Consider the following 21,614-nt stretch of genomic DNA (forward strand, 5'->3'; position numbering starts at 1 on the left):
AAAACCCTCCACCCCCCCAAAAAAAAGACCCCTCAGGGGCTGCCCCTCCCCCACCACCCCCCCAAAAAAAAGACCCCCCTGGGGGTGCCCCTCCCCCTCCAAAACAACCCTCAGGGGTTGCCCCTCCCCCCCTCAAAACCTCGGGGGGTGCCCCTCCCCCCCCCAAAAGAGACCCCCCTGGGGGTGCCCCTCCCCCCCCCCCCGCCACGATTTGACCCGCCCCCTCCCCCCCCCCCCCCCAAAATGCCCGCAGGACCCCCACCTTCCCAAGGGCGCCCACAACCTGCCCGTGCTCCTGCTCCTCTTCAACCGCCAGGGCCTCGTTGCCTCCCTCCAGGTGAGTCCCAAAATCCCCCCTTTTCACCCCAAAACTGCTCCGGCCTTCTCCGCCCCTCCCCCCGCCCCCTGAAACCCCTCCCCCTCCCGGGATTTGGGGTTTTGGGGGGGATTTTCAGGGATCTGAGGTGGGTTTGGGGTCTCTCTGATGGTTTTGGGGTGTCCTAAATGTCCCCTCCCCCCCCGGGGTGGTTTTTTTTGGGGGAGGGGGGAATTCAGGTCTCATCCCTCCCCCACTCTGAATTTTGGGGGGATTTTGGGGGATCTGAGGTGGGTTTTGGGGTCTCTCTGACGGTTTTGGGGTGTCCCCGAGTGTCCCTTTGTGTCCCCGAGTGTCCCCTCCCCCCCGGGATGTTTTTTTTGGGGGGGAGGGGTTTCAGATCTCACCCCTCCCCCACCCTGAATTTTGGGGGGATTTTGGGGGATTTGGAGGGATCTGAGGTGGTTTTGGGGCCTCCCCGGTGGTTTTGGGGTGTCCCCGAGTGTCCCCTCCCCCCCCCGGGGTGATTTTTGGGGGGAGGGGGGAATTCAGATCTTGCCCCCTCCCCCACTCTGGATTTTGGGGGATTTTGGGGGATTTTGAGGGATTTGAGGGATTTGAGGGATCTGAGGTGGGTTTGGGGTCTCTCTGATGGTTTTGGGGGTGCCCTAAATGTCCCCTCCTCCCCCGGGGTGGTTTTTTTGGGGGGAGGGGATGTTCAGGTCTCGCCCCTCCCCCACCCTGAATTTCGGGGGGATTTTGGGGGATTTGAGGGATCTGAGGTGCTTTTGGGGCCTCTCCGGTGGTTTTGGGGTCTCTCTGATGGTTTTGGGGTGTGTCCCCGAGTGTCCCCTCCCCCCCCGGGGGGTGGGGTTTTTTTGGGGGGGGGGGAGGGGCTCGGGTGTGGCCCCTCCCCCACGCTGGCCCCTCCCCCCGCAGGGGGACTGGGTGTGGCCTGAAGAAGTTCCCCGGGGACCAGCACACCGAGGTCAAACAGGCCACCAAGGTCACCTTCTGCAAGGTCAGGGGGTCACCGGGGTCACCGGGGGGGGTCACGGGGTCACTGGGGGGGTCGTGGGGTCACTGGGGGGGTCGTGGGTCACCGGGGGGGTCAAGGGGTCACCGGGGGGGTCGTGGGGTCACTGGGGGGGGTAACGGGGTCACTGGGGGGTCATGGGGACATCAAGGGGGTCATGGGGTCACTGGGGAGTCGTGGGGACACTGGGGGGTCGTGGGGACACTGGGGGGTCAAGGGGTCACCGGGGGGGTCGTGGGGTCACTGGGGGGGGTCACGGGGTCACTGGGGGGTCATGGGGACATTTTTGGGTCATGGGGACATCAAGGGGGTCATGGGGTCACTGGGGAGTCGTGGGGACACTGGGGGGTCATGGGGTCACCGGGTGGTTGTGGGGACATCGAGGGGGGGTCATGGGGACATGGGGGGGTCGTGGGGTCACCAGGGGGTCATGGGGTCACCAGGGGGTCATGGGGACATTGAGGGGGGTCATGGGGTCACTGGGGGGTCATGGGGACATTGAGGGGTCATGGGGACATTGGAGGGTCATTGTTGGGTCATGGGGACATTGAGGGGTCATTGTTGGGTCATGGGGACATTGAGGGGGGTCATGGGGGACACTGGGGGGTCAAGAGGGACAAGGTTGGACCATGGAGGACATTGAGGGGGTCATGGGACGTTGGGGGGGGGTCATGGGGATATTGAGGGGTCACCAGGGGGTCATGGGGACATTGAGGGGTCATGGGGATATTGAGGGGACATTGTTGGGGTCATGGGGACACCGGGGGGGTCATCGTTGGGTCATGGGGACATTGAGGGGACATGGGGACATTGAGGGGGGTCATGGGGCCATCGGGGGGTCATTTTTGGGTCATGGGGACATTGGGGGGTCATGGGGACACCGGGGGGGTCATTGTTGGGTCATGGGGTCATTGTCGGGTCATAGGGACACCGGGGGGGTCATTGTTGGGTCATGGGGTCATTGTCGGGTCATAGGGACACCGGGGGGGGTCATTGTTGGGGTCATGGGGTCATTGTCGGGTCATAGGGACATCGGGGGGTCATGGGGACATTGAGGGGACATTGTCGGGTCATGGGGACACTGGGGGGTCATGGGGCCATCGGGGGGTCACTGTTGGGTCACGGGGGCCATCAGGGGGGTCATGGGGACATTGAGGGAACATTGTCGGGTCATGGGGACATTGAGGGGTCATGGGAACATCAAGGGGTCATCGTCGGGTCACGGGACCATCAGGAGGGTCACGGGGCCATCGGGGGCGGTCCCGAGGGCCGCGGTGGCCCCTCCCCGCCCCCACCCCCACCCCCTCCCCGCCCCCACACATCCCCCCCTCCCCGCGGCAGCTGCGGGACCTGCGGCACGAGAACGTGAACCTGTTCCTGGGCTTCTTCCACGACTGCGGCATCTTCGCGGTGGTGTCGGAGCACTGCTCGCGCGGCAGCCTCGAGGACCTGCTGCGCAACGAGGACATGAAGCTCGACTGGATGTTCAAGTCCTCCCTCCTCATCGACCTCATCAAGGTGCCCGCGCGGGGCCGGCCCTCGGTGGCCACGGTGGCCGAAGGGGTGGCCGCGGTGGCTTGGTGGCCGTAGGGGTGGCCTGGTGGCTGTGGGAGTGGCCACGGTGGCCGTAGGGGTGGGCTTGGTGGTGGCAGCCATGGGGGTGGCCGTGACATTGTTGGCCATGACGTTGTTGTTCGTAGAGTTGTTGGCCATGACGTTGTTGGCCATGGAGATGTTTGGTGGCCATGGAGTTGTTGGCCATGGACTTGTTGGCCATGCCACTGTTGGTCATGTCATTGTTGGCCATGGACTTGTTGGCCATGCCACTGTTAGCCATGGAATTTGTTTGGTGACCATGGAGTTGTTGGCCATGCCATTGTTGACCATGACATCACTGGCCATGACATTGTTGACCATGGAGTTGTTTGGTGGCCATGGAGATGTTTGGTGGCCATGGAATTGTTGTTCATGACATTATTGGCCATGGAGATGTTGACCATGACATTGTTGACCATGGAGTTGTTGGCCATGTCATCGTTGTCCATGACATTGTTGACCGTGGAGATGTTGACCATGGAGTTGTTTGTTGGCCATGGAGATGTTGACCATGGAGTTGTTGGCCATGGAGATGTTGGCCATGCATTGTTGACCATGACATCACTGGCCATGACATTGTTGACCATGGAGTTGTTTGGTGGCCATGGAGATGTTGTCCATGCCATTATTGGCCATGGAGATGTTGACCATGACATTGTTGACCATGGAGATGTTGGCCATGGAGTTTGTTTTGGTGGCCATGGAGTTGTTGGCCATGACGTTGACCATGGAGATGTTGACCATGGAGTTGTTTGGTGGTCATGGAGTTGTTGTCCATGCCATTGGTGGCCATGACATCGTTGGCCATGGAGATGTTGACCATGGAGATGTTTGGTGGCCATGGAGTTGTTGGCCATGACATCATTGGCCATGGAGATGTTGACCATGGAGATGTTTGGTGGCCACGTCATTGTTGACCATGACATCATTGGCCATGACACTGTTGGCCATGGAGTTGTTGACCATGGAGTTCTTGACCACGCCATTGTTGACCAATGAGATGTTGACCATGGAGTTGTTGGCCATGGAGTTGTTTGGTGGCCATGGAATTGTTGTCCATGCCATTATTGGCCATGGAGATGTTGACCATGGAGATGTTGGCCATGGAGTTGTTGGCCATGACACTGTTGGCCATGGAGATGTTTGGTGGTCATGGAATTGTTGGCCATGGAGATGTTGGCCATGGAGTTGTTTGTTGTCCATGGAGTTGTTGGCCATGCCATTGTTGACCATGGAGATGTTGACCATGGAGTTGTTTGGTGGCCATGACATTGTTGACTACAGAGATGTTGACCATGACATTGTTGACCATGACATTGTTGGCCATGGAGATGTTTGGTGGCCATGGAGTTGTTGGCCATGACTTTGTTGACTACGGAGATGTTGACCATGACATTGTTGGCCATGGAGATGTTTGGTGGCCATGCCATTGTTGACCATGACATCATTGGCCATGACATTGTTGACCATGGAGATGTTGACCATGGAGATGTTTGGTGGCCACGTCATTGTTGACCACGCCCTTGTTGGCCATGACATTGTTGGCCATGAGTTGCTGACCATGGAGATGTTTGGTGGCCATGGAATTGTTTGGTGGCCATGACATCATTGGCCATGACATTGTTGGCCATGGAGTTGCTGACCATGGAGTTGTTTGGTGGCCATGTTATTGTTGGCCATGCCATTGTTGACCATGCCATTGTTGACCATGCATTGTTGACCATGGAGTTGCTGACCATGGAGTTCTTGACCATGCCATTGTTGACCAATGAGATGTTGACCATGGAGTTGTTGACCATGACACTGTTGGCCATGGAGTTGTTTGTTGGCCATGCCATTGTTGACCATGACATCATTGGCCATGCCATTGTTGGCCACGCCATTGTTGACCATGCCATTGTTGGCCATGGAGTTGTTGACCATGGAGTTCTTGACCACGCCATTGTTGACCAATGCGATGTTGACCACGCAGTTGTTCGTTGACCACCTCCTTGTCGCCCACGCCCCTTATTGCCCACACCTCTGCTTCTTGGCCACCTTGCTGACCACGGCGCCCACGCCGGCGGCCATGACAGTGACCCCCCCCGTGCCCCCCCCAGGGCGTCCGGTACCTCCACCACCGCAACGTCGTCCACGGGCGCCTCAAGTCGCGCAACTGCGTGGTGGACGGGCGCTTCGTGCTCAAGGTCACCGACTACGGCTACAACCAACTGCTGGACGCCCAGCGCGTCCCCGTCCCCCCCCCTGCAGCCCGAGGGTGAGGGCGGGGCCTCGGGGGGGCGGGGCGTGGTGGGCGGGGCCTCGGGGGGGGCGTGGCGGAGGGCTGGGATCCTTCTGGGAAAGGAGGGATGTGGGGGGAGGGGGGTTGGTTTCGGGGGGCGGGCGGGGCCGGTGGGAGGGTCTGGGGTGGGGGGTGGGGTGAAGGGGAAGGGGAGGGGTTTAACTGAGGGGAAGGGGCGGGGCTTTGGAGATGATTGGGTGGGGGTGGGGTTTTTGTTAGGGGTGTGGCCTGTGGGAGGGGTGTGGCCTGTGGGAGGGGTGTGGTCTGTGGGACTAGGGGTGTGGTCTGTGGGAGGGGTGTGGCCTGTGGAGGGTGTGGCCTGTGGAGGGTGTGGCCTGTGGGATTAGGGGTGTGGCCTTTTCATAAGGGGTGTGGCCTCTGGGACTAGGGGTGTGGCCTGTGGGATTGGGGGTGTGGCCTTTTCATTAGGGGTGTGACCCGTGGAAGGGGTGTGGCCTCTGGGAGGGGCGTGGCCTGTGGGATTAGGGGTGTGGCCTGTGGGGGGGTGTGGCCTGTGGAAGGGGTGTGACCTGTGGGACTAGGGGCGTGGCCTGTAGGCCTAGGGGCGTGGCCTTTAGGATGTGGGCGTGGCCTCTGGATTTGGGTGGGTGGACTCCGGGATAGGGCGGGGCTTGCAATGGGACCACACCCCCTAAGGGCGTGTCCCTGGGGGTGGTGGGCGTGTCCTGGCACAGTGGGCGTGTCCTGACCGTTCTGGGGGTGTGGCCACACCATCATGGCTAGGGTGGTCCTATGGAGGGAGAGGTGTGGCTTTTTGGGGGCAGTGGCGTGTCCTAAAGGCAATGGGCGTGTCCTGATGGCAATGGGCGTGTCCTGGCACATTGGGCGTGTCCTGACCGTCTTGGGGGCGTGGCCACATCACCATGGGTAGTGTGATCCTAGAGAGGGGGGAAGCTCAGTTTGGGGGGCAGTGGGCGTGTCCTAATGGCAGTGGGCGTGTCCTGATGGCGATGGGCGTGTCCTGGCACAGTGGGCGTGTCCTGACTGTCCTGGGGGCGTGGCCACACCATCACAGCTACTATGCTCCTATGGAGGGAGAGGCGTGGTTTGGAGGGCAGTGGGCGTGTCCTGATGGCAGTGGGCGTGTCCTGGAACAGTGGGCTTGTCCTAACACAGTGGGCGTGCCCTGCCCACCCAGTGGGCGTGGCCACACCCCCACGGCCCACCACGCCCCCCACGGAGGGCGAGTCGTGGGTTCGGAGGGCAGTGGGCGTGTCCCGGGCGGGGCTGGGCGTGTCCCGTGGGCGTGTCCAACTGTGTCCCCGCCCCCCCAGAGCGGCTGTGGACGGCGCCGGAGCTGCTGCGGGACGCGGCGCTGGAGCGCCGGGGGTCCTTCCGGGGGGACGTTTACGGGGTCGGGATCATCATGCAGGAGGTGATCTGCCGCAGCGCCCCCTACTGCATGCTGGGGCTGCCCCCCGAAGGTATGGGACCCCTCCCAGTATGGACCAGTATGGACCAGTATGGACCAGTATGGACCAGTATCACCCAGTGCCCCCCCCAGTGCCCCCCCAGTATGTCCCAGTATGTCCCCAGTGATCTGCCGCAGCGCCCCCTACTGCATGCTGGGGCTGCCCCCCGAAGGTACCGACCCCTCCCAGTATGGACCAGTATGGACCAGTATGGACCAGTGCCCCCCCAGTGCCCCCCCAGTATGTCCCAGTATGTCCCAGTGCCCCCCAGTGATCTGCCGCAGCGCCCCCTACTGCATACTGGGGCTGCCCCCCGAAGGTATGGGACCCCTCCCAGTATGGCCCAGTATGGTCCAGTATGGCCCAGTACATCCCAGTATCCCCCCAGTATGGCCCAGTATGTCCCAGTACCCCCCCAGTATGTCCCAGTACCTCCCAGCATCCCCCAGTGCCCCTCAGTACCCCCGGTGCCTCCCAGTATCCCCCAGTACCTCCCAGTATGTCCCAGTATCCCCCCAGTACCACCCAGTATCCAAAACACCTCCAGGACCCCCCAAAACCACCCCCAGGACCCCCCAAAACACCCCCAGGACCCCCCAAAAAACATCTCCAGGACCCCCCAAACATCTCCAGGACCCCCCAAAGCATCTCCAGGCCCCCCAAACATCTCCAGGACCCCCAAAAACACCCCCAGGACCCCCAAAAACACCCCCAGGACCCCCCAAACCCCTCCAGAACCCCCCAAACACCTCCAGGACCCCCCAAAAAACATCTCCAGGACCCCCCAAATCACCTCCAGGACCCCCCAAACACCCCCAGGACCCCCCAAACACCCCCAGGACCCCCAAAAACACCCCCAGGACCCCCCAAAAACATCTCCAAGACCCCCCCAAAACACCTCCAGGACCCCCCCAAAACACCTCCAGGACCCCCCAAACCACCTCCAGGACCCCCCAAACCACCTCCAGGACCACCCAATCACCTCCAGGAGCCCCCAAACACCCTCAGAATCCCCCAAAATATCTCCAGGATCCCCCAAAAACATCTCCAGGACCCCCCAAACCCCTCCATAACCCCCCAAACACCTCCAGGACCCCTCAACCACCCCCAGGACCCCCCAAAACACCCCCAGAATCCCCCAACCATCCCCAGGACCCCCCAACCACCTCCAGTCCCTTCTCAACCACCCCCAGGACCCCCCAAATCACTTCCAGGACCCCCCCAAAACACCCCCAGGACCCCCCAAACCCCTCCATAACCCCCCAAATCACCCCCAGGACCCCCCAAACCCCTCCATAACCCCCCAACCACCTCCAGGACCCCCCAAAAAACATCTCCAGGAACCTCCAAAAACACCTCCAGGACCCCCCAAACACCTCCAGGACCCCCGAAACCCCTCCATAACCCCCCAAATCACCCCCAGGACCCCCCAAACCACCCCCAGGACCCCCCAACCACCTCCAGGACCCCCCAAAAAACATCTCCAGGAACCTCCAAAAACACCCCCAGGACCCCCCAAACACCTCCAGGACCCCCCAAACCCCTCCATAACCCCCCAAATCACCCCCAGGACCCCCCAAACACCCCCCCAGTCCCCCCCCTGACCCCCCTGTCCCCCCAGAGATCATCGAGAAGGTGGCCCGGCCGCCGCCCCTGTGCCGGCCCGCGGTGTCGGCCGACCAGGCCCCCCTCGAGTGCATCCACCTCATGAAGGAGTGCTGGAGCGAGCAGCCCGAGAAGAGACCCACCATCGACCAGGTCTTCGACCAGGTGGGACCAGTACGGACCAGTATGGACCAGTATAGACCAGTACGGGGGGCTGGGGTTGATATGGGACCAGTATGGGGGGCTGGGACCAGTATGGGGTGATGGGACTGATATGGGACCAATATGGGGTGGTGGGAACAGCCCGAGAAGAGACCCACCATCGACCAGGTCTTCGACCAGGTGGGGCCAGTACGGACCAGTATGGACCAGTACGGACCAGTATAGACCAGTATAGATCAGTATGGACCAGTATAGATCAGTATGGACCAGTATGGGGTGGTGGGAGCAGCCCGAGAAGAGACCCACCATCGACCAGGTCTTCGACCAGGTGGGGCCAGTACGGACCAGTATGGACCAGTACGGACCAGTATAGACCAGTATAGATCAGTATAGACCAGTATAGATCAGTATGGACCAGTATAGATCAGTATGGACCAGTATGGGGTGGTGGGAGCAGCCCGAGAAGAGACCCACCATCGACCAGGTCTTCGACCAGGTGGGGCCAGTACGGACCAGTATAGACCAGTACGGACCAGTATAGACCAGTATAGACCAGTACGGACCAGTATAGACCAGTATAGATCAGTATGGACCAGTATGGGGTGATGGGATTGATATGGGACCAGTATGGGGTGATGGGACCAGTATGGGGTCTCTATGGGGTCCAACAGATCTCTATAGGTCTCTATGGGTTCTATAGGTCTCTATGGGTCTCTATGGGGCTCAGTGGGTCTCTATAGGGCTCCATAGGGTCCATAGATGTCTATAGGTGTCTATAGGTCTCTATGGGGTTGAATGGACCTCTATAGGGCTCTATAGGTCTCTATGGGCTCTATAGGTCTCTATAGAGTCCATGGATCTCTATAGGTCTCTATAGGTCTCTATAGGTCTCTATAGGTCTCTATAGGTCTCTACAAGGTCTATAGGTCTCTATAGGTCTCTATGGGTCTCTATAGGTCTCTATAGGTCTCTATAGGTCTCTATAGGTCTCTACAAGGTCTATAGGTCTCTATAGGTTTCTATAGGTCTCTATAGGTCTCTATAAGGTCTATAGGTCTCTATAGGTCTCTACAGGTCTCTATAGGTCTCTACGGGTCTCTATAGGTGTCTATAGGTCTCTACAGGTTTCTATGGATCTCTATAGGTCTCTATAGGTCTCTATAAGGTCTATAGGTCTCTACAGGTCTCTATAGGTCTCTATAGGTCTCTATAGGTCTCTATAGGTTTCTATAGGTCTCTATAGGTCTCCACGGGCTCTATAACTCTCTATGGGGCTCGGTGGATCTCTATAGGTCTCTATAGGTCTCTATAGGTCTCCACGGGCTCTATAACTCTCTATGGGGCTCAACAGACCCCTATAGGGTCCCATAGCGGGTCCCTGGATCTCTACAGGTCTCTATAAGGTCTATAGGTCTCTATAGTTCTCTATGGGGCTCTATAGGTCTTTATAGGTCTCTATAGGTTTCTATAGGTCTCTATAGGTCTCTATAGGTCTCTATGGGCTCTATAACTCTCTCTGGGGCTCAGCAGGTCCCTATAGGGTCCCATAACGGGTCCCTGGATCTCTATAGGTCTCTATAAGGTCTATAGGTCTCTATAGCTCTCTATAGGTCTCTATAGGTCTCCATAGGGTCCATAGGTCTCTATCGGTCTCTATAGGTCTCTATGGGCTCTATAGCTCTCTATGGGGCTCAGTGGATCTCTATAGGCTCTATAGGTCTCTATGGGGTTGAATGGACCTCTATAGCTCTCTACAGGTCTCTATAGGTCTCTACGGGTCTCTATAGGTGTCTATAGGTCTCTATAGGTCTCTATAAGGTCTATAGGTCTCTATAGGTCTCTATAGGTCTCTACAGGTCTCTATAGGTCTCTATAAGGTCTATAGGTCTATAGGTCTCTATAGAGTCCATGGATCTCTATAGGTCTCTATAGGTCTCTATAGGTCTCTATAGGTCTCCATAGGGTCCATAGGTCTCTATGGGTCTCTATAGGTCTCTATAGGTCTCTATAGGTCTCTATAGGTCTCCATAGGGTCCATAGGTCTCTATGGGTCTCTATGGGTCTCTGTGGGGTCGAATGGACCTCTACAGGTCTCTGCAGGTCTCTATAGGTCTCTATAGGTTTCTATAGGTCTCTATAGGTCTCTATGGGCTCTATAGCTCTCTATGGGGCTCAGTGGATCTCTATGGGCTCTATAGGTCTCTATGGGGTTGAATGGATCACTATAGGTCTTTATGGACCCTCTAGGTCTCTATTGGGTTCAATGGGTCTCTATAGGTGTCTATAGGTCTCTATAGGTCTCTATGGGTCTCTATAGGTCTCTATAGGTCTCTATAGGTCTCTCTAGGTCTCCATAGGTCTCCATGGGCTCTATAGTTCTCTATGGGGCTCAGTGGGTCTCTATAGGTCTTTATGGACCCTCTAGGTCTCTATGGGGTTCAATGGGTCTCTACAGGTCTCTATAGGTCTCTACGGGTCTCTATAGGTCTCTACAGGTCTCTATAGGTCTCTATGGGGTCGAATGGATCTCTATAGGTCTCTATAGGTCTCTATAGGTCTCCACGGGCTCTATAACTCTCTATGGGGCTCGGTGGATCTCTATAGGTCTCTATAGGTCTCTATAGGTCTCCATGGTCTCTACAACTCTCTCTGGGGCTCCGCGGGCCCCTATAGGGTCCATAACGGGTTCCCCTCCGTGCCTGACCCCCATTTTCCCCCCCCCGGGCGCAGTTCAAGGGCATCAACAAGGGCCGGAAGACGAACATCATCGACTCGATGCTGCGGATGCTGGAGCAGTACTCCAGCAACCTGGAGGACCTGATCCGCGAGCGCACCGAGGAGCTCGAGATCGAGAAGCAGAAGACGGACAAGCTGCTCACCCAGATGCTGCCCCCGTGGGTCACCTGTCCCGGGAGGGGGGGGTTTGGGGGGTTTTGGGGGGTTTGGGGGGGTTTTGGGGGTTTTTTGGGGGGCTTGGGGGGGGGTTGGGGGGTTTTGGGGCTTTAGGGGGTGTTGGGGTCCCGTGTGTGCCTTAAGGGGGTGGAAGGGGTTGAGGGGGGGTCATGGGGAGGAGGTTGGGGTCAACCTTGAGCCATTGACCCCCACCCAGATCTAGGGGGCTGGAGAAGGTCAAGGGGAGTCACCAGGAGGAGGTTGGGGTTGACCCCTTGACCCATTGACCCCTACCCAGGTCAAAGTGGTCACTGGGGACAGGTTGAGGTCAACCTTTACCCATTGACCCCCACCCAGGTCTGTGGGGCTGGAGAAGGTCAAAGTGGTCACTGGGGACAGGTTGGGGTCAACCTTGACCCATTGACCCCCCCCAGATCTGTGGGGCTGGAGAAGGTCAAGGGGGGTCATGGGGAGGAGGTTGGGGTCAACCTTGACCCATTGACCCCCCCCAGATCTGTGGGGCTGGAGAAGGTCAAGGGGGGTCATGGGGAGGAGGTTGGGGTTGACCCCTTGACCAGTGACCCCACTCTGGGTCTGGGGGGCTGGAGAAGGTCAAAGTGGTCACTGGGGACAGGTTGGGGTTGACCCGTTGACCCCCCAGACCCCCCATCCCTCACCGGTGACCCTGGGTGATCCCACTGACCCCCAGACCCCCTCTGACCCCCCCAGACCCCCCCCATCCCTCACCGGTGGTCCCACTGACCCCCAGACCCCCCCATCCCTCACTGGTGACCCCGGGTGGTCCCACTGACCCCCAGACCCCCCCAGACCCCCCCATCCCTCACTGGTGTCCCTCCAGGTGGTCCCACTGACCCCCAGACCCCCCCAGACCCCCCCAGACCCCCCCCATCCCTCACCGGTGGTCCCACTGACCCCCACACTCCCCCAGACCCCCCCCCTCCCTCACCGTTGACCCCGCTGACCCCCCCCCAGGTCGGTGGCCGAGGCGCTGAAGATGGGCACCCCCGTGGAGCCCGAGTACTTCGAGGAGGTGACGCTCTACTTCAGCGACATCGTGGGCTTCACCACCATCTCGGCCATGAGCGAGCCCATCGAGGTGGTCGACCTGCTCAACGACCTCTACACCCTCTTTGATGCCATCATCGGCTCGCACGACGTCTACAAGGTGAGGGGGGGGGGGCAAGGAGGGGTCGGCGCGGGGGGGCGTGGCCGCCGCGCGGAGGGGGTGGGGCCTTTGGTGGCGTCTGGGAGGTGGTGGATGTGGTTGAGGTGACTCCATGGGCATGGTCATGTGATGGTCATGGTCAACATGATGGCCATGGTCAAGGTGATGGTGACCCCATGGCTGTGGTCAAGGTGATGGCCATGGTCAAGGTGATGGCCATGGTCAAGGTGACCCCATGGCCATGGTCAACACTATGGTCATGGTCATGGTCATGGTCATGTGATGACCATGGTCAACATGATGATCATGGTCATGGTCAAGGTGATGGCCATGGTCAAGATGGTGACCATGGTCAAGGTGACCCCATGGCCATGGTCAAGGTGACCCCATGGCCATGGTCAACATGATAGCCATGGTCAACATGATGGCCAGGGTCAAGGTGACCCCAAGGCCATGGTCAAGATGATGGCCATGGTCAAGGTGGCCCCATGGTCATGGTCAAGGTGATGACCACGGTCAACACTATGGTCATGGTCATGGTCAGTGTGATGGTCATGGTCAACATGATGGTCATGGTTGAGGTGACCCCATGGCCATGGTCAAGATGATGGCCATGGTCAAGGTGACCCCATGGCCATGGTCAACATGATGGTCATTGTTAAGGTGACCCCATGGCCATCATTGAGGTGGTGGTCATGGTCAAGATGATGGCCATGGTCAAGGTGACCCCATGGCCGTGGTCAAGGTGATGGCCATGGTCAACATGATGGTCATGGTCAACATGATGGCCATGGTCGAGGTGACCCCATGGCCATGGTCAACATGATGGCCATGGTCAAGGTGACCCCATGACCATGGTCAAGGTGATGACCATGGTCAACATGATGATCATGGTCATGGTCAAGGTGATGGCCATGGTCAAGGTGACGCCATGACCATGGTCAAGGTGACCCTATGACCATGGTCAAGGTGATGGTCATGGTCAAGGTGATGGTCATGGTCATAGTCAACATGATGGTCATTGTTAAGGTGACCCCATGGCTGTGGTCAAGGTGACCCCAGGGCCATGGTCGAGGTCATGGCCATGGTCAACATGATGGCCATGGTCAAGGTGACCCCATGGCCATGGTCAAGGTGATGGTCATGGTCAACATGATGGCCATGGTCAAGGTGACCCCATGGTCATGGTCAACGTGATGGTCATGGTCATGTGATGGTCATGGTCAAGGTGATGGTCATGGTCAAGGTGACCCCATGGCCATGGTCAAGGTCATGGCCATGGTCAACATGATGGCCATGGTCAACATGATGGTCATGGTCAAGGTGACCCCATGGCCATGGTCAAGGTGACCCCATGGTCATAGTCAAGGTCATGGTCATGGTCAACATGGTGGCCATGGTCAAGGTGACCCCATGACCATGGTCAACATGATGGTCATGGTCAATGTGATGGTCATGATCATGGTCAGTGTGATGGTCATGGTCAACATGATGTTCATGGTCAAGGTGACCCCATGGCCATGGTCAACATGATGGTCATGGTCAACGTGATGGTCATGATCATGGTCATGGTTAACGTGATGACCATGGTCAACATGATGGCCGTGGTCAAGGCGACGCCATGGCCATGGTAAACACGATGGTCATGGTCACCCCACGGTCAAGATGACCCCACAATGGTCCAACCCACGGCCCCACCAACCCTTTGGCCACCCAGCAGCGCCATGACCGCCCAACCGCGGCCCCGGTGGTCGCCCCACCTCCACCGTGTCCTCGTGGGGCGTGTCCCCCCGCTGACCCCGCCCCCCCCGTGGCCCCTCCCGGCAGGTGGAGACCATCGGCGACGCCTACATGGTGGCCTCGGGGCTGCCCAAGCGCAACGGCAACCGGCACGCCGGCGAGATCGCCAACATGTCCCTCGACATCCTCAGCTCCGTCGGCACCTTCAAGATGCGCCACATGCCCGAGGTGCCCGTCCGCATCCGCATCGGCCTCCACTCGGGTACGGGCACGCCCCCCAGCCCCCATTGGACGGACACGGACACGCCCCTTTGGGCCACGCCCACGCCCCGTCCTATCAATGGTCGCGCCCAACTCGTTGCGTCTTGGTCAATGTTCAACGGGGGCGTGGCCTGTTGGGTGGCATCCGTTGGCCACACCCCCTGGCCACGCCCCTCAAAGGCAGCTATTTGGGACACGCCTTTCAAGGCCACACCCACCTCCTTGCCCTCCTCGATGGCCACACCCAGTCTTGGCCACACCCCCTGGCCACACCCAGCTAGACTTGTCCATTTTGGACACGCCCTTCAAGGCCACGCCCAGTTTTGGCCACGCCCAATCTCTTGGCTAATGCTCGTGAACCTTGACCAATGGCTGCGAGTCTTGGCCACACCCCAGGCCACGCCCTGTAGCCATGCCCCTTAAAAAGGCCAACTCCCGTGACCACACCCCTTCTTGGCCACGCCCAACTCTTGGCCAACACTCAACGAGGTCATGACCCCTTGGCCAACACCCATTGGCCGTGAGCCTTGGCCGCACCCCATGGCCACGCCCCCTCAGACAAGACACACCCAGTGCAGGCCACGCCCATTCTTGGCCACGCCCATTCTTGGCCACGCCCAACTCGCCCCCTCTTGGCCAACGCTCAACGTGCTCGCGACTCATTGGTCAACGCCCAATCTAGGCCACGCCCCCAAGACCACACCCACATAGGCCACGGCCCCACTGGCCACGCCCCCTCTTGGTCACCCCCCCAACCTCTTGGCCCATGAGGTCATGACCCATCGGTCAACGCCCATTGGCCCCACGCCCATTATAGGTCACGCCCCCAAGACCACACCCACATAGGCCACGCCCCCAAGACCACACCCACATAGGCCACGCCCCTACTGGCCACGCCCCCTCTTGGCCACACCCCCAAACCCTTGGCCAACCCTCAACAAGGTCATGACCCATTGGTCAACGCCCATTGGCCTCACCCCAGCCACACCCATTATAGGCCACGCCCACAAGACCACACCCACATCCTCCACCCCCCACCGACCACACGCCCTCTTGGCCACACCCCCAACCTCTTGGCCAACACTCAACGCTCCCCCACCCCCGGGCCCCGCCCCTCCCCGGCGTGACCCCTCCCCCTCCGGCGGAGGCCCCGCCCCCCCCGGCGGTGTCCCCGCCCCCCCGGCTGAAGCCCCGCCCCCCCAGGGCCGTGCGTGGCGGGCGTGGTGGGGCTGACGATGCCGCGGTACTGCCTCTTCGGGGACACCGTCAACACCGCGTCACGCATGGAGTCCACCGGCCTGCGTGAGTCACACGCCCACCCCCGCGGGGACACACCCACCCCCGGGGGGACACGCCCACTGAAGGGACACGCCCACCCCCGGGGGGACACGCCCACTGAAGGGACACGCCCACCCCGGGGGGACACGCCCACCCCCGGGGGGACACGCCCACCTGCCGCGGGGACACGCCCACCCACCATGGGGACATGCCCACCTGACGGGGGGACACGCCCACTGCGGGGACACGCCCACCTGATGGGGGACATGCCCACCCACCATGGGGACACGCTCACCTGCCATGGGGACACGCCCACCCCCGCGGGGACACGCCCACCCCCGGGGGGACACACCCACTTGCCATGGGGACACGTCCATCTGCCATGGGGACGCACCCACTTGCTGCGGGGAGATGTCCACTTGCCACGGGGACACGCCCACTTGCTGCGGGGACACGCCCACTTGCCACGGGGACACGCCCACCTGCCATGGGGACACACCCATCTGCCATGGGGACACGCCCACTTGCCATGGGGACACACCCACCTGCTGGAATTTTGGGGGGTCCTGGGGGGTCTGGGGGGGTCGGGGGGATTTTGGGGGGTCCCGGAGGATTTTGGGGGGTCCCGGGGGGGGTCCCTGAGCCCCCCCTCCCCCCCCCCAGCCTTCCTGAACCACGTGAACGTGGTGGGGGAGGGGGCAGATTCCAGGAGGGTCCGGGGGGGGCCGGGGGGTTTTGGGGGATTTTGGAGGGTCTGGGGGATTTTGGGGGGTCCCTGGGGGGGTCCCTGAGCCCCCCCTCCCCCCCCCGTGTACCGGATCCACGTGAACGTGGTGGGGGAGGGGGCAGATTCCAGGAGGGTCCAGGGGGGTTCTGGGGGGTTTTGGGGGATTTTGGAGGGTCGGGGGGATTTGGGGTGATTTTGGGGGCTCCCGGGGGGGGTCCCTGAGCCCCCCCTCCCCCCCCAGCGTACCGGATCCACGTGAACGCGGGGGAGGGGTCGGGATGGATCCCGTGGGGGTCCAGGAAGGTCCAGGAAGGTCTGGGGGGGTTTTGGGGGATTTTGGGGGATTTTGGGGGGTCTGGGGGATTTTGGGGGGTCCCGGGGGGGGTCCCTGAGCCCCCCCTCCCCCCCCAGCGTACCGGATCCACGTGAACGCGCGCACGGTGGCGATCCTGCTCTCGCTCAAGGAGGGCTTCAAGGTGGACATTCGGGGCAAGACCGAGCTCAAGGTGACCCTGAAACGGCCCCAAAACACCCCAAAACCACCCAAAACGGCCCCAAAACACCCCAAAACACCCCAAAACACCCCAAAACCACCCCAGACAGTCCCAAAACACCCCAAAACACCCCAAAACAACCCCAGACAGTCCCAAAACACCCCAAAACACCCCGAAATGGCCCCAAAACGCCCCCAAAACACCCCAGAACCACCCCAGACGACCCCAAAACACCCCAAAAAAAAACCCAAACAGCCCCAAAACTGCCCCAAAACAGCCCCAAATGGCCCCAAAACACCCCAAAACACCCCGAAACAGCCCCAAAACAACCCAAAACAGCCCTAAAATGTCCTGGAATGCCCTGAAATGGCCCCAAAACACCCCAAAACACCCCAAACAGCCCCAAAACGACCCCAAAACACCCCAAAACAACCCAAAACAGCCCCAAAACACCCCAAAACAACCCCAAAACAACCCAAAACGACCCCAAAACACCCCAAAACAGCCCCAAACAGCCCCAAAACACCCCAAACGGCCCCAAATGGCCCCAAAACGTCCTGGAATGCCCCAAAGTGGTCCCAAAACACCCCAAAAGAGCCCCAAACCCCCCCAAAACCACCCAAAATGGTCCCAAAACTGCCCCAAAACAACCCCAAATGGCCCCAAAACTGCCCCCACTGACCCCAAACTGCCCCAGTGACCCCAAACTGCCCCAATGACCCCAAACTGCCCCAATGACCCCAAACTGCCCCCAGTGACCCCAAACTGCCCCAGTGACCCCAAACTGCCCCCAATGACCCCAAACTGCCCCCCAATGACCCCAAACTGCCCCAGTGACCCCAAACTGCCCCAATGACCCCAAACTGCCCCCCAGTGACCCCAAACTGCCCCAATGACCCCAAACTGGCCCCAATGACCCCCAATGACCCCAAACTGCCCCCCAGTGACCCCAAACTGCCCCCCAGTGACCCCAAACTGCCCCAAAACTGCCCCAATGACCCCAAACTGCCCCAATGACCCTGAACTGCCCCCCAATGACCCCAAACTGCCCCCAGTGACCCCAAACTGCCCCAAAACTGCCCCAGTGACCCCAAACTGCCCCCAGTGACCCCAAAGTGCCCCAAAACTGCCCCAATGACCCCAAACTGCCCCAATGACCCTGAACTGCCCCCCAATGACCCCAAACTGCCCCCAGTGACCCCAAACTGCCCCAAAACTGCCCCAGTGACCCCAAACTGCCCCCAGTGACCCCAAAGTGCCCCCAGTGACCCCAAACTGCCCCCAATGACCCCAAACTGCCCCAAAACTGCCCCAATGACCCCAAACTGCCCCCAATGACCCCAAACTGCCCCCAAACTGCCCCAATGACCCCAAACTGCCCCAATGACCCTGAACTGCCCCCAATGACCCCAAACTGCCCCCAATGACCCCCAGTGACCCCAAAGTGCCCCCAGTGACCCCGAACTGCCCCCAATGACCCCAAACTGCCCCCAATGACCCCAAACTGCCCCAATGACCCCCAATGACCCCAAACTGCCCCCCAGTGACCCCAAACTGCCCCCCAATGACCCCCAATGACCCCAAACTGCCCCCAATGACCTCAAACTGCCCCAGTGACCCCAAACTGCCCCCAATGACCCCAAACTGCCCCCCAATGACCCCAAACTGCCCCAGTGACCCCAAACTGCCCCCCAATGGCCCCAAACTGCCCCCCAGTGACCCCGAACTGCCCCCAATGACCCCAAACTGCCCCAATGACCCCCAATGACCCCAAACTGCCCCCCAGTGACCCCAAACTGCCCCCCAATGACCCCCAATGACCCCAAACTGCCCCCAATGACCTCAAACTGCCCCAGTGACCCCAAACTGCCCCCAATGACCCCAAACTGCCCCCCAATGACCCCAAACTGCCCCAGTGACCCCAAACTGCCCCCCAATGGCCCCAAACTGCCCCCCAGTGACCCCGAACTGCCCCCAATGACCCCAAACTGCCCCCAATGACCCCCAATGACCCCAAACTGCCCCCAATGACCCCCAATGACCCCAAACTGCCCCAATGACCCCCAATGACCCCAAACTGCCCCCAATGACCCCCAATGACCCCAAACTGCCCCCAATGACCCCCAGTGACCCCAAACTGCCCCCCGCCCCCGAATTTGCCCCCAGGGGAAGGGAGTGGAGGACACGTACTGGCTCGTGGGGCGCGAGGGCTTCACCAAACCCATCCCCACCCCCCCCGACCTCCTGCCCGGGTGAGAGTTTGGGGGGGGCTGGGGGGGTAATTTGGGGTCTGGGGGGGGGGAATTGGGGTCTGGGGGGGCAATTGGGGGGTGGGAGGGGTCCTAGAGGGGGTAATTGGGATCCGGGGGGGGAAATTGGGGTCTGGGGGGGGTCCGGGGGGGAATATTGGGGTTTTGAGGGTAAAATTGGGGTCTGGGGGGGGAATTGGGGTCTGGGGGGGGAATTGGGGTCCCTGGGGGGGGAATTGGGGGGTGGGGGGGGAAATTGGGGTCTGGGGGGGTGGTCCTGGGGGTGTGGTCCTGGGGGGGAATATTGGGGTCTTTGGGGGGGGGGATTGGGGTCTCTGGGGGGGAATTGGGGTCTGGGGGGGAATTGGGGTCCCTGGGGGGGTTATTGGGGGGTGGGAGGGGGTCCTGGGGGGGAATTGGGGTCTTGGGGGGGATTGGGGTCTTGGGGGGGGTCCTGGGGGGGAATTGGGGTCTTGGGGGGGGAATTGGGGTCCCTGGGGGGGTCCTGGGGGCAAATATTGGGGTCTGGGGGGGGAATTGGGGTCTCGGGGGGGCCTGGGGGGGAATATTGGGGGTTTGAGGGTAAAATTGGGGTCTGGGGGGGAATTGGGATCTCTGGGGGGGGAATTGGGGTCTGGGGGGGGAAATTGGGGGGTGGGGGGAGAAATTGGGGGGGTGAGGGTGGTCCTAGAGGGGGTAATTGGGGTCTGGGGGGGGAAATTGGGGTCTGGGGGGGGTACTGGGGGGGAAAATTGGAGTCTTTGGGGGGGGAATTGGGGTCCCTGGGGGGGGAATTGGGGGGTGGGAAGGGGTCCTGGGGGGGAATTGGGGTCTGAGGGGGGGAAATTGGGGTTATTGGGGGGGGAATTGGGGTCCCTGGGGGGGTCCTGGGGGACAATATTGGGGTTTTGAGGGAAAAATTGGGGTCTGGGGGGGGAATTGGGGTCTCTGGGGGGGGGAATTGGGGTCTGGGGGGGGTTCCCTGTGATTTGGGGGTCCCCGGGGGGGGTTCTCTGTGGTTTGGGGGGGGCTCCCTGTGGGTTGGGGAGTTCGGGGGGTCTCCCTATGATTTGGGGGTCCCCGGGGGGGGGGGTCTCTGTGATTTGGGGGGGCTCCCTGTGAGTTTGGGGGTCCCTGGGGGGGCTCCCTATGATTTGGGGGTCCCATGGGGGGGTCTCTTTGATTTGGGGGTCCCCAGGGGGGTCTCTTTGATTTCGGGGTTCCTGAGGGGATCGCTGAGAGGGGTCTCTGCGATTTATGGGTCCCTGGGGGGTCTCTGTGATTGGGGGGGCTCCCTGTGGGTTGGGGGGGCTCCCTGTGGGTTGGGGGGTTCAGGGGGTCTCCCTATGATTTGGGGGTCCCCGGGGGGGCTCAGACCCCCCCAAATCCCCCCCTGCACCCCCCTAAACCCCCCCCTTCCCCCCCCCAGGGCGAGCAACCACGGGATCAGCCTGGACGAGATCCCGGCCGAGCGGCGCCGGAAGCTGGAGAAGGCGCGGCCGGGGCAGGTGCTCAAATAGCCCCGCCCACCGGGCAGGCCACGCCCACCCAGGTAAGGGCAAGCCCCGCCCACTCAGGGGGATGAGCCCCGCCCACTAAGGGGTGACCCCGCCCACTCGGGGGGAGAGAAACCCCGCCCACTGGGGGTGACCCCGCCCATTCAGGGGCTGTTAAACCCCGCCCACAGGGCAGGCCACGCCCAGCCAGGTAAAGGGCAAGCCCCGCCCACTCGGGGGGATGAGCCCTGCCCACTGGGGGGTGGCCCCGCCCATTCAGGGGCTGTTAAATCCCACCCACTGGGCAGGCCACGCCCACACAGGTGAGGGCAAGCCCCGCCCACTCAGGGGGGATGAGCCCCGCCCACTGAGGGGTGGCCCCGCCCATTCAGGAGCTATTAAACCTCACCCACCGGGCAGGCCACGCCCACTCAGGTGAGGGCAAGCCCCGCCCACACAGGGGGAGAAACCCCGCCCACTAAGGGGTGACCCCGCCCAGTCAGGGGAGAGAAACTCCGCCCACTGGGGGGTGACCCCGCCCATTCAGGGGAGACCACGCCCACTCAGGTAAAGGGAAACCCCGCCCACTCAGGGGAGACCACGCCCACTCAGGTAAAGGGAAGCCCCGCCCACTCAGGGGAGACCACGCCCACCCAGGTAAAGGGAAGCCCCGCCCACTCACGGGGGGATGAGCCCCGCCCACTAAGGGATTAACCCCGCCCACTCGGGGTGGCCCCACCCACTCAGGTGGGATAAGCCACGCCCACTCAAGGGAGCTAAACTCCTCCCACTAAGTGAGATAAGCCCCGCCCACCCAGGTGAGACCACGCCCCCCTAAGCCCCTCCCCTGCTCATTTGCATC

At 60.9% G+C, this 21,614-nt stretch overlaps 1 protein-coding gene across 1 annotated transcript; it reads left to right on the forward strand.

Moving 5' to 3' along the window:
* Positions 1–253: 253 nt before the first annotated feature.
* LOC127465490 (retinal guanylyl cyclase 1-like) lies at positions 254–20,792 on the forward strand (the record flags this gene model as incomplete). Its single annotated transcript, XM_051775999.1, is given in 14 exon segments — positions 254–337; positions 1,256–1,270; positions 1,272–1,337; positions 2,694–2,870; positions 5,048–5,187; positions 6,508–6,674; positions 8,284–8,432; positions 11,160–11,323; positions 12,315–12,507; positions 14,335–14,509; positions 15,712–15,810; positions 16,925–17,019; positions 19,174–19,259; positions 20,686–20,792. Coding segments are annotated over 14 exon segments (1,701 nt in total), but the record flags the coding sequence as incomplete, so codon positions are not given.
* Between the last annotated feature and the right edge of the window lie 822 nt (positions 20,793–21,614).

The sequence above is a fragment of the Manacus candei genome, unplaced genomic scaffold, assembly GCF_025592945.1.
Source record: "Manacus candei isolate 608988 ecotype Guabito, Panama unplaced genomic scaffold, ASM2559294v1 h1tg000408l, whole genome shotgun sequence".
Taxonomy (NCBI): Eukaryota; Metazoa; Chordata; class Aves; order Passeriformes; family Pipridae; genus Manacus; species Manacus candei.